This window comes from Sapajus apella, unplaced genomic scaffold, assembly GCF_009761245.1.
Source record: "Sapajus apella isolate SASKATOON/1434 unplaced genomic scaffold, GSC_monkey_1.0 scaffold99, whole genome shotgun sequence".
Lineage (NCBI taxonomy): Eukaryota > Metazoa > Chordata > Mammalia > Primates > Cebidae > Sapajus > Sapajus apella.
The window spans coordinates 1423142-1433969 of NW_022437039.1; the positions used below are offsets into that span (position 1 = coordinate 1423142).

General features: G+C 58.1%; 1 protein-coding gene across 2 annotated transcripts in view; it reads right to left on the reverse strand.

Moving 5' to 3' along the window:
* LOC116536277 (coronin-7) overlaps nt 1-10828 on the reverse strand; it is a 63309-nt gene that overhangs the window by 29517 nt on the left and 22964 nt on the right. For both annotated transcript variants that reach the window (XM_032257976.1, XM_032257977.1), the window contains 3 exons: nt 9912-9962; nt 3488-3574; nt 2933-3015 (listed from right to left, as the gene is read on the reverse strand). In XM_032257976.1, the coding sequence (XP_032113867.1) occupies nt 2933-3015; nt 3488-3574; nt 9912-9962 (221 nt within the window). The remainder of the gene's footprint in view (nt 1-2932; nt 3016-3487; nt 3575-9911; nt 9963-10828) is intronic.

Genomic DNA, 10828 nt, shown 5'->3' on the forward strand with positions numbered 1-10828 from the left:
GGGGTGGGGGGTGGCAAGACCCAAAGAAAGGAAGCCTTCCGAGGAACGGTGTCTGGAGTGTGCCATCAAATTAGAGCTTTGGAGAAGGGGAGAACACAGCCAGAGGGCGACCAACCTGAGATGCAGCCTCAACCTGGGATGAGCCCCCTGACTCTAGGCTAGGGACCAGGGGCAGACCTGAGGTTGTGCAAGCCCCCATTACCGGGTGCTGACCGCAGCAGGCCCTGGGCCATGCGGGCAACACATGCTCTTGTTTTATGCCCAGTAACCTCGTCTATCGAAAAGGAGTGGCCACAGGGAGGGAAGACAGCTCACGGTAAGTGGAGACAGGACCCCAATACCTGTTCCCTAGCCACTGACAGGGCCGCCCACCACTCGGGAGGGCTTAGGGCCACTGTGAGCTGCAGACCCTACTTCTATGGGGGTAAGTAGAGTGATACAGTTCACCCAGCCCCTTCACAGGCATTCACACACTCAGCCCCACTCAATGCCACCCGGAAGCATGGCACCCGAGACAGGTGTACCTCTGTGTCCCCAAGACCAAAGCATGAGCTGTTCCTTTGGTGCAGGTTGCTGGTCCTCTCGTTATCTCCCGACCTCCACCCTGTGCCAAGCACGGGGCCAGGCACACAAAGTGCTGGGCAGCTCTCCATGGACCAGGTGCCTGAGCAGAGACAGGACCTTGGTGTGCAGGGCTGGCCTGGCTCCCAGTGTTCCTGCTCCTTCCACTGTGGCTTCCCCTCAGGTATTCCATGAATGCCAAGGGGAGGGCATAGATGGGACCACAGAGGAGGTCCCTGGATGAGGATGAGGAGGGGTTGGGTGTGTATATAACCCCAGTCCTCCTCTAGCTCTCATAAGGGCACACACTGTTCTGCCCAAGCCGAGATGGAAAATCTGTAAAACAGAACTCGAGGGTGGCGGAGTGGATGCAGTTGCCCAACAGTTGTGCCCACAGTTGACACCCCAGAGTCTCCATGCTCAGCTCAGACTCATTCAGGAGCGCCAGCACCCCAGGAAGTCAGTGGGGGGGCTCTGGCTTCCAGGACACCTGGGGGTGCAGGGGACCCGCCACCTCTCAGAGAACAGCCAAGGAGCTGGCACACATCCTTAGCATTCACCAGCTTTGTGGGGGCTGGCAGAACAGGGGCCAGAGCTGGGGGGGGCAGAGGGAGGAGGACTCTGGCCTAGCCACCCATCTGGGAGTGATTTAAGAAATTCCAGTCCTCACTGGTCCTTCAAGGCTATTCTTAACTGTGGTAATTACAGGATTAGCCTTGGCCAGTGGCACCGTGGGGTCTGGGCATCGTTAACTCCTCCAGAGGCCACACTGGGGCCAGGCAGAAGATGCTTACAGGGGAGTGGGGGGACCCTGTATCTGGGGACAGAGCCTGGAAGGCAGGAGGTGGTGGGTGGAAGTGACTGGTGCTCAGTCCCTTCACGCCAATGCCTCTGCTTGGGGCCCTCCAGGGAAGGAAGGCTGACCTAGAAAGGTCTAGAAGACAAGATGCCAGGCAGCTCTGGGCCTGGGGTGGGGGGCATGGGGCCAGATACTAGATGTGGAGTCTGAAGGCCAGGGAGCTCTGACTCCCCCAAGGCAGAGCAGGTTCCACCAACTCCTCCCTGAATCCCTTGTGCCCAGAGCAGGCAGGAGGCTGAGGGCGGCCCTGACTCCGCCGCTCACCCTCCATGTGGCTTCAGGGAAGGTGCTGAATCTTGCTCAGCCTTGCTTTCCTCATCTATAAAATGGGCCTTGCCAGCTTCTCAGGCCCTCCCTGGGTGTAAGAGGATGGGAGAGGGTGTCACTGTCACCCTGACTGCCACCCCTCTTCTGGGAGGCTCTCGGCCTGGGGAAGCCCCTGGCAGGAACTCTCACTGGCACTCAGGTGGGAGCTCTTTTGGGGACTCCCAGGAAGATCCCACAGCCTTTCTTACCCCCAGAGCCTGGACAGGTCACTGTTGCCTGTGACTCAGTTTCTTCAGTTATGCAATGGAAGAAGGAACAAGCTTGCCAAGGACCAGCCCTTTCCTGGCTCTGATGTCCTCGGATCCCCCTGCCTTTGAAGGTTCCAGCAAGGCCCTCATGAGTCACGGCTAAAGCTTCAGAAGGGGGATGGAGTCCCTGCCTCTCCACCAGGGCCCTGCCTAAGTCTCTGAACCACCCCCGGCCTCAGTTTCCCCAGCTGTGTTATGGGTGGTCTGACATAAATCCTCGCCCTGGGCCTCATGGTGTCTGGCTCCTTAGCTGCAGTAGGCCAAGGCCATCTCTGCACAGAGCTGACCCTACCTGGCCAGGACCCCACCAGTCACTGCCAAAAGCTCTCTCCACACAGTTCTGGGGGCAGATGGAAGGATGACGTGCACTTGGAGCCCCCGAGGCTGCCTGGGCACCAGCTCCACCTGGGGACAGACCTCAGAACAGAACAGGACAGGACAGCCATGTGGCTGGTGTGGAATAGGCCGCATAAACTTCAGTAGGCCGTATAAGCTGAGGCCTACCTCCACCTCCAACCGGCCAGGCTGCCCCATGTTGCCCACGTCCACCTGCCTATCATAGCCTGGATCCTCCTTGGGCCTCAGCCCTGCCAGAACGTCCACAGAAAAATCAAGCGCATTCTCGTACTTCCAGATCACACCCTTTCCCTGAATGCCAAGCATACCTGTGTCAAGCCCCAGCTGTGACACCTTTGGTGACCAAGAACCCACTCTGCTGCCAGGGACCAGAGGGCACCTGAGCACCTGCTTCTGGTGACATCTGGAATCTCTGGGTGTAGGGGGCCAGGTGTCTGTTGCAAGGCCTTGCAGCCCAGCTCAGGGACCCCAGAACACCCTGGAGATCAGCCTGCCTCACGGATAGGCCGGATCAGGTGCCCTCACCAGCAGCACCCTGGGTCCTCAGCCTCCCAGCCCACCTGTGCGCCTCAGCTCCTACCCGGGCGAGGTGTCCAAGGTGAGGGAAGCCAGGGCGCTGGAGAAGAGCCGCGTGTCCCACAGCTTCACTTCGTGCTCACGCATCTGCGGGGGGGCAAGAGAGGGGCTCAGAGGGGCCTGTCCCTCAGCCCCACCCGGGGGCTCCCAGGAAACCTAGTGCCTGAGGGTGCAGCCTGGAATGGGGCACCTGCCCCAGAGCAGGAGTTGGAGTGGGGTGGGAGTCACCCCAGGGAAAGAGAGTTTGGGTTTTCATGTTCTGCCCCTTTAAGAACCCTTAGGTGACAAAGGATCAGGGGCGGTTCCCTCCATGGACTCAGTCCCTGTGGGGCCACCATGGCTCCTGGGGTCAGACTGAGCTATTGCAAATGGAATCTGCCAGTTTTCAGCAGCCGTCAGTCCCCTGAGGCTCTGAGACGCAGCCGCACAGCCAGGCCGTATATGGACAGGCCTGGAACTGACCCTCTGTCCCCTGCCTCCCAATGGCTTCATCCCCGCCCAAAGGGCTGGACACGTCCCCACCTGGCTGTGCCCTGCTCCTCCAGGAGGAACCCCCTACCTGGTTGAATCCAGTGGACACAAGGTGCTCCTGGGTACCCATCCATGCCAGCCGGCTGTCCCTGCTGTTCTCGTGGGCCTCTGTGCTCTGCAAGAGGCAAGGGGTGGACCTGAGCCAGCAGGGCTGCTACTGGTGGGCGGGGCCCCCTAGAGTGGGCCCGAGCTGGGGAACTTCTGCTGCCCACCTGCCTGAACGCCTCACAGAGGGTGGGAAGGTCCAGGTCCTTCTCCATGTCCCCACTGGGACCTAGGGTAGTCTCCTAAGCACCCCAGGGATCTGCCCTGCCTCCACCCCAGCTGAGAGCAGCTCTGCACCCAGAGGGTGACCTGGCCACCGGACAAGGGCTCAGGGTCCCTCCTCCTGAGGAGAGGGCTGCCTTGCTCCCCAACTCCAGACCCCTTCCCCACTGTGCCGGGGCTAAAGGCACTGGCACTTTCTCGTGACCATGAGCTGTGTGACCCTGGGAACGCCACACTCTCTCAAAGCCTCATTTTTCTTGCTTGTGTAAGGGGCTCACAGTGCTATGCCACCCACTTCCCAGGGCTGTGGCCATGCGGAAGGGCAGGGCCTGTGGCAAAGCACCGTGTAAATCGGAGGATTTCAAGGATCACTGAAGCCGCCCCAGGCAGGAGGCAGGGCCTGGAACCCACCTCTGGGCAATGTCCAGAAAGTGCCGAACAGTGCCTTTCCTGCCCTCCCGAGGAGCTGGAGCTGTCAGGAAAAAGGTTCCTGGCCCCCCACCACACCCCCAGCCCCCAGGAGAGGGAAGCTCACATGGTAGGTGGGACCCTGTCCTCCTGGGCCCTGGCAGGGGGAGCCGAAGGGGCCAGAGGAAATGCAAACAGCTCCTCCCAGTCACCCAGGCCCCTGGAGCCTGAGACGAAGGACCCTGTTACCAAAAATAGCTCACCCCAAACCATGGCCAGCTTCCTCCAAGCTTCCCACGATCTCCTTGGGAATGAATGAGGGAGGGAAGCAGCCTGTGAGGAGCTGGCCCAGGGCCCCCTCCCCAGCCCGTGGTGGCTGACCCCAGCGTGGGAGACCATCAGAAACGGCTCCAGGTCCCGTCCTTTGAGGGGCTTTTCTCACTGTTCCCTTCCCACCAGGCCTCGGCCGGCACAGGAAGTTGGGACTGTAGCCTGAGAATCAAGGCCCCACCACCCTCTCTCCACGTAAGAGGGGATATCGGGTCAGGACAAGGGTTGGGCCATTGGCCAGCCCTGCCCCCAGCACCCCGGAGAGGATCACAGTGTCATTCAGGCTCCTGCCCTCTTGCTGGTGTTTGGTGTGCAAATATCCCTGTGTGTACAGCCCACCAGGTGGCTCCCAGCTTGTCCATAAGTCATTCATTCATTCAAGAAACACACAGTTGCCGGGCGCGGTGGCTCAAGCCTGTAATCCCAGCACTTTGGGAGGCCGAGGCAGGTAGATCACGAGGTCAAGAGATCGAGACCATCCTGGTCAACATGGTGAAACCCCGTCTCTACTAAAAATACAAAAAATTAGCTGGGCATGGTGGTGCGTGCCTGTAATCCCAGCTACTCAGGAGGCTGAGGCAGGAGAATTGCCTGAACCCAGGAGGCGGAGGTTGCGGTGAGCCGAGATTGCACCATTGCACTCCAGCCTGGGTAACATGAGTGAAACTCCGCCTCAAAAAAAAAAAAAAAAAAAAAGAAACACAGTTCTCAGATAGAGGGCAGGTGCTGGTAAGCAGGTGGGCAGGGAAGCAGTGCCCCTCACTCATCTATTCTCTTGTCACACAAATATTTGAGCTACACTGTTAGAGGCGACATGGTGAACAAAATGGAAAAGGTCCCCATGCCAGTGGAATAAACACATTGGGGAGGCAGATGTGGGCCAAACAGAAATCTATGTGTCATTCCCCATGACTGTAAGTGCCGTGGAGAAGCCGCAAGGCATCAAGGGAGCAAGCTCTGGAGTTGGACCCTGGAGAGGCCCAGTCCGGCCACCTCAGCTACCTCCGACAGTGGGTTCCTCACCAGCTCTGTGCCTCAGTTTCCGTGTCTGTAAAAAGCACTGTAACAGAACCTACTTTTTTTTTTTAACCTTTCCTATGGTACCGAAGGACCTACTTTTGAAGATGGCTGCAAGGACTAAGAGGGAATGCATGTAGAGGACTCAGGATTGTGTCTGGCAAGTTTCACGTGTGCATGTCTCACAGGATGATAGTGGGATACTATGAGGGTATAAGTGAGGGAAGGCAGTGTCAGGTAGCATTCCTGCTAGGCTGTGAGGGTCGGCAGGCATGAGCCAGGTATGGGAACTGGAATCTGCAAAGAGCTGGGAACTGGAAGCAGGGAGGCCCGCTCAGCCAGCAGCTGTGGACGAGGGAGGCGGAGGCTGGGCCAAGCCTGCAGGGCCCCCAGCCAGGGCTGCCACTGAGCACTTTTCACTTAGCGACACAGGCTAAGCCTAGGGATGGGACACACTTGGCCTGTATGTCCCACCTTCCTAATTCACATGTGGGAAGCCAGAGGCACAGAGGGAGGAAGCTATGGTGCTAACTGTCCCAACAACACAGCTGTGGGCTACCTGAGGCTCCCACCCACTGGGGCTCGGGCCCCGCTGTCTCCTCCACCTGTACAAGAGGAACGTGAGACTCAGAGCAGTGATAAGCCTTGCACAGGAGGCAGCAGGGAAGGGAGGAGGGGCCGCCCAGGATCACAGCTGCCCCAGACAAACTCTGGTTTCCAGCAAACACCCTGGGCCAGCTCCTGCTCCCTGGAGGGTTCAACCTAGCCTTCAGAGCTCCCGACAAGAGATTTGGCTGTACCCAGTCACTCTGCATTGTGGATACACCCAGCTCAGTTTGCCCAGAGACCACAGGAAGCCCCCGAAGTGAGGAAGGGGGTCAGTGACCACCCCTTACCCTATAACCTCTGATCAACATCGTGATCACCAGTATCAAAAATGGGAGGTAGATTGGGCCTAATTACGCCTGCCGTAATCTCAACACTTTGGGAGGCTGAGGTGCGAAGACTGCTTGAGCACAGGAGTTCCAGAGCAGCCTGGGCCACAAACCGAGAACTTCTCTCTTAAAAAAACAAAAACTAGGCCAGGCATGGTGGCTCACGCCTATAATCCCAGCACTTTGGGAGGCAGAGGTGGGGGATCACTTGAGGTCAGGAGTTTGAAACCAATCTGGCCAATATGGTGAAACCCTGTCTCTGATAAAAATACAAAAATTAGCTGGGTGTGGTGGCAGGTGCCTGTAATCCCAGCTACTCAGGAGGCTGAGGCAGGAGAACTGCCTGAACTTGGGATGCAGAGGTTGCAGTGAGCTGAGATTGCGCCACTCCACTACAGCCTGGGAGACAGAGTGAGATTCCATCTCAAAAAAAATAAATAACTTCCCCCCTCCCAAAAAAAAACCACAAAGTAGCTTGGTGTGGTGGCACGTGCCTGTAGTCCCAGCTACTAGGGAGGCTGAGGCAGGAGGATTGCTCGAACCTAGGAGGTCAAAGCTGCAGTGAGCCACGGTGGCGCCACTGCGCTCCTGCCTGGGCTACAGAGCGAGACCCATGTGCTGGCCTCAGTAGGCCTCAGAGAACAGTCCTCTACCCAGCTCCTCATTCTCCTGGGGAGGGGGCAAGAGCAGGGGCTGCAGCCGGGACCCAGGCATCCTATTACCCTGCAACCCCAAGAGGGCTCCCACCACCTGGCTCTGAGAACAAGAGGGTCTGTGGCAGGGCAGTGGCAGCCGGGGGTGTAGGAGGGGAGGCGTATGCCCACCCTTTCATCTCCATGGCAATGTTTCCTGTGCAGGGCAGGGCGGCTCCCGGAGCAGCCTGGCTCCTTGCTGGGGTGAGGGGACCTGCTTCAATATAAGATTCCTCCACTCACCCTCCTCCCTACTCTGAGGCTCACCACCCTCCACAGGCCTGTGTGACGCACCCAGGGCCCCCTTCTGCTCAGAGAAGGATCCTGAGGCCGTGACATTCATTTGGAGCTGCCACTTCCCTGGAACAGCCTGGGCTTCAGGGGCTCACCCAGCCCCAGCTAGGGCAGTGGTGCAGGGAAAGGGCTGAAGGGGGCTTGGGGGTTCTGCAATCAGATGGGCGAGCCTGCCTCTGCCACCCTGAGGTGGGACCCTGGAGAAGCCACAGAACCATCCAACCTTCGGGGTCTACACATCCAAGGAAGTCGAATGTGCCAAGTGCCTGGCATGTAACAAATGGTCACATGTGCTATCTAAGAATCATGCAGGGGCATGAGCAGGAGGAGCCACCCCAGGGTCCCCTGCTCCAAGCTCACGCCTGAGGCTGGCTCCAACAAGGCAGTGGAGGAGGACTCCCTGGCCCACTCCAGGCTCTGGGACAGCACTGGGGCTCAGGTGGGGTGGGACCCACAGAAGACACAGGTTGGATGGAGGGCAGGCAGCCCTGTTCCCTGATCCCCAGCTACAGCCCACTAGTCAGGAAGGAAGATAGCTGGAGAAGGCGGTCCCAGAAGGCCTCTCCCTCAAGCTGGCCCGGCCCCTTGGCTCACACCGGCCCTGGCTGCCAGCAGTGGTTTTCCTAATAGAAGCCAGGTGTGGGCCAGATGCCCTGGGCGGAAGTGGGGGGCAGGGCCACACGGAGAGCGGCATTCCAGGCCTGCTGCCCCCGCACCAGGGCCCAAGCACAGGCCCCAGCCAGCAGCTGGAAGGGGTGGGAGCCACCCACGCTCTTCCCAGGTCTCCTTGCCCCAAAGCCCTACTCTCCAGAACGAGATCCCCTCCTCTCTCTTCAAGGAACTGGGAGCCCCTTGGACAGCAGCCATTCTATCCCCAACTCTACATCAGTCACCCCCACCAGCCCTGCTGGAAGAGGAGAGAGGAGGAAGGCTGAAGAGAGGGGGCAGAGGAGGGGAGAAGAGGAAGAATCTCGTGGGCCCAGGACGCTGGCTCAGAGCTGTGCCCAATAGGTCAGGTAGCAGCATGGGTGCCCTGGCAGTGCCCTGGGCTCTGGGGAGGAGAGTGCAACCTGAGAAAGTGCAGGGGGGCACGGGGAGCCTTCGTGGCACCTTCAAGCTGAGCCTGGGTCTTGCTTTCCGGGCAAACCCTTGGAGGTCAAAGAAAACTACAAACGGAGGAGACCGCCCACACCCACACTGCCTTGAGACACAGATACCCACCACCTACCAGGCCCAGGTCCCACATGACGAAGAGGTCAGCCAGCCTCGCCAGCAAGTATGACCAGAGTATGGCCAAAGCGGGTGAGCCCACTAGTTCCACTGGTTAAACAGGCGTCCTCTCAGCTGGACAGAAATGGAATTGACTGGACCATTTGTGCTAAAAAGCTGCAATCTTTGATGTGACTGGGTTTCTCTCCTGAGTATGCTTGTGTAGTGGGCTCCAGAGCTCTGGGCTACCGCTAGTTTGGTTTGGGCTGGTGGTTTGCCCTTGACCCTGGGTGGCGAAAAAGTCCTAGAAATGGGAAGGTGGTGTCTGTGATGGGCCTAGGTCTTTGCTGAGGAGCTCCTCCCCTGAGCTGACAGGCCCTAAATTTTACCTTCCTCAGGAAAGAAGCCTCCTCAGCTTCTAGAAAGTTCTTTTTAGAAATGTAAATCCACTCATCAAACTTCCTGCTTAAAACTCTCTAATGGCCTCCCACAGCCCAGATGACCACGGGCCTGTATCTCCCAGCACCCCGCACGCAGACTCTGGGGATGAGCCCGTCTGCCTCCAGGCTGTCTGTGCCTGCCCTCTTGGTATTACTCAGGCCTCCACTCCCCAGCCAGTTGCTCAGGGAAGCATTAAACCAGCCCAGCAAGAGAGCCCCCAACAACCAACCCAGGACAGGGCCTTGCCTAGCACAGGAAATATTCATGGAGCCAGGCACAGGGTATTCTGTCCCAGGGTAGTTGCTCCTGCCTACAAGGTCTCTGTAGGTCAAATGAACAGCGCCCTAGACTGAATGCCCAGGCGTGAACTAGGTCCCAGCTTCCCTACTCAGAACTGAAATGGCCACATACACTACATGCACAGACACAAACCAAAACACACTCAGGCCTTGCACATTTGGCAGGTCCCACCCAGGGTCTCCCTGCAGAGGGCAGGGGCTGTTTCTTTTTGGTTCCTCTGAGGCTGGTCTCTGCTGACCATGCCAGGGTGAGGGTCTCAAAGGAGGGAAGGAAGTGGGAATCTCAGATCACTGCCTGAAACCACAGGATGGCCTCGACCAAGAGCCTGGGAGCAGCTTAGCTCTGCCCACCCTGTGATCAAAACCAGGCCCTCCCAGGACCCAGAACACACTTCCCAGGAAGAACTCCCAGCAGTGACGGCACACCTCCTTGGGACCCCTGGTGCTGCGAAACATGTCTGCTAGGAGCCCAGGCCTGCCCCTGCCTCTACCTGCTAGAACCACTGGGTCCTCAGCCCGAGCAGAGGTCTCAACCCAACCCAGCTGCCCACACAACTCACCTGAGAGGCCTGCGGCTTTGCTCTGGGGTCAAAGATCCGCAGTTGCTTGTCCTGGAAAAGGAGAGAGGAAAAAATGACTTACAATTAGGGCCGGAGGGCTCCTGGGGGCCAGCCCAACCCCCAACCCCCAATCCCCAGCCCTGAGCACCCCATCCTCAGCACACAAGGCTGACATCTCACACCAGGGGCTGAAGGTTCCCTGGGGTCAGCCTGTCCCCACACCCCAGCTCTGAGCAGACCATCCCCAGTACACAGGGCTGGCATTATACCAGGGCATCCTTCCTCAGCCCCACTGCTCCCTCTCAGCACAGCGGCAAGCACACCCAGTCCCCTAGAAAAGCAAGCTCAGTGAGTGTTCACCTTCCTGAGACCTACTGCACATCAGGCATACCAGACACCTAACCCCTCCTCGTCATCCAACAACCCTATGAGGTGGTGCTATCACCACCATGACCCTTCAAAGACAGACAAACAGAGGTCCAGAACCAAACTCTAAGCTGTGAGCACCACATACATGCTCAGCCCCATGCTAGTCCTGGCATGCAGGGCTCATACAGTGACCTCATTTCTGCACTCACGGAGTTTAGCACCTAACCAGGAAGATGAGGTTATACCTCCTAACCATCCATTCAGCACAGTTACTGATTCAGATTGTCCAAAGGGAAGATGAAAAAAGACAAAAAACAGAAAAAAAAAAGGACTGAAATAAAACACCCATGCTTTGTATAGAGCCTTCTTTCTGTGGAACAACCTCTGTGTATGTCCACGCACACGTGTGTGTATGTGTGTGCATGCACACAAAAATGCACGCATAAAGAACCAGGGCAGGGCCAGGTGTAGTGGCTCATGCCTGTAATCCCAGCACTTTGGGAGGCTGAGGGGGGTGGATCACCTGAGGTCAGGAGTTCAAGACCAGC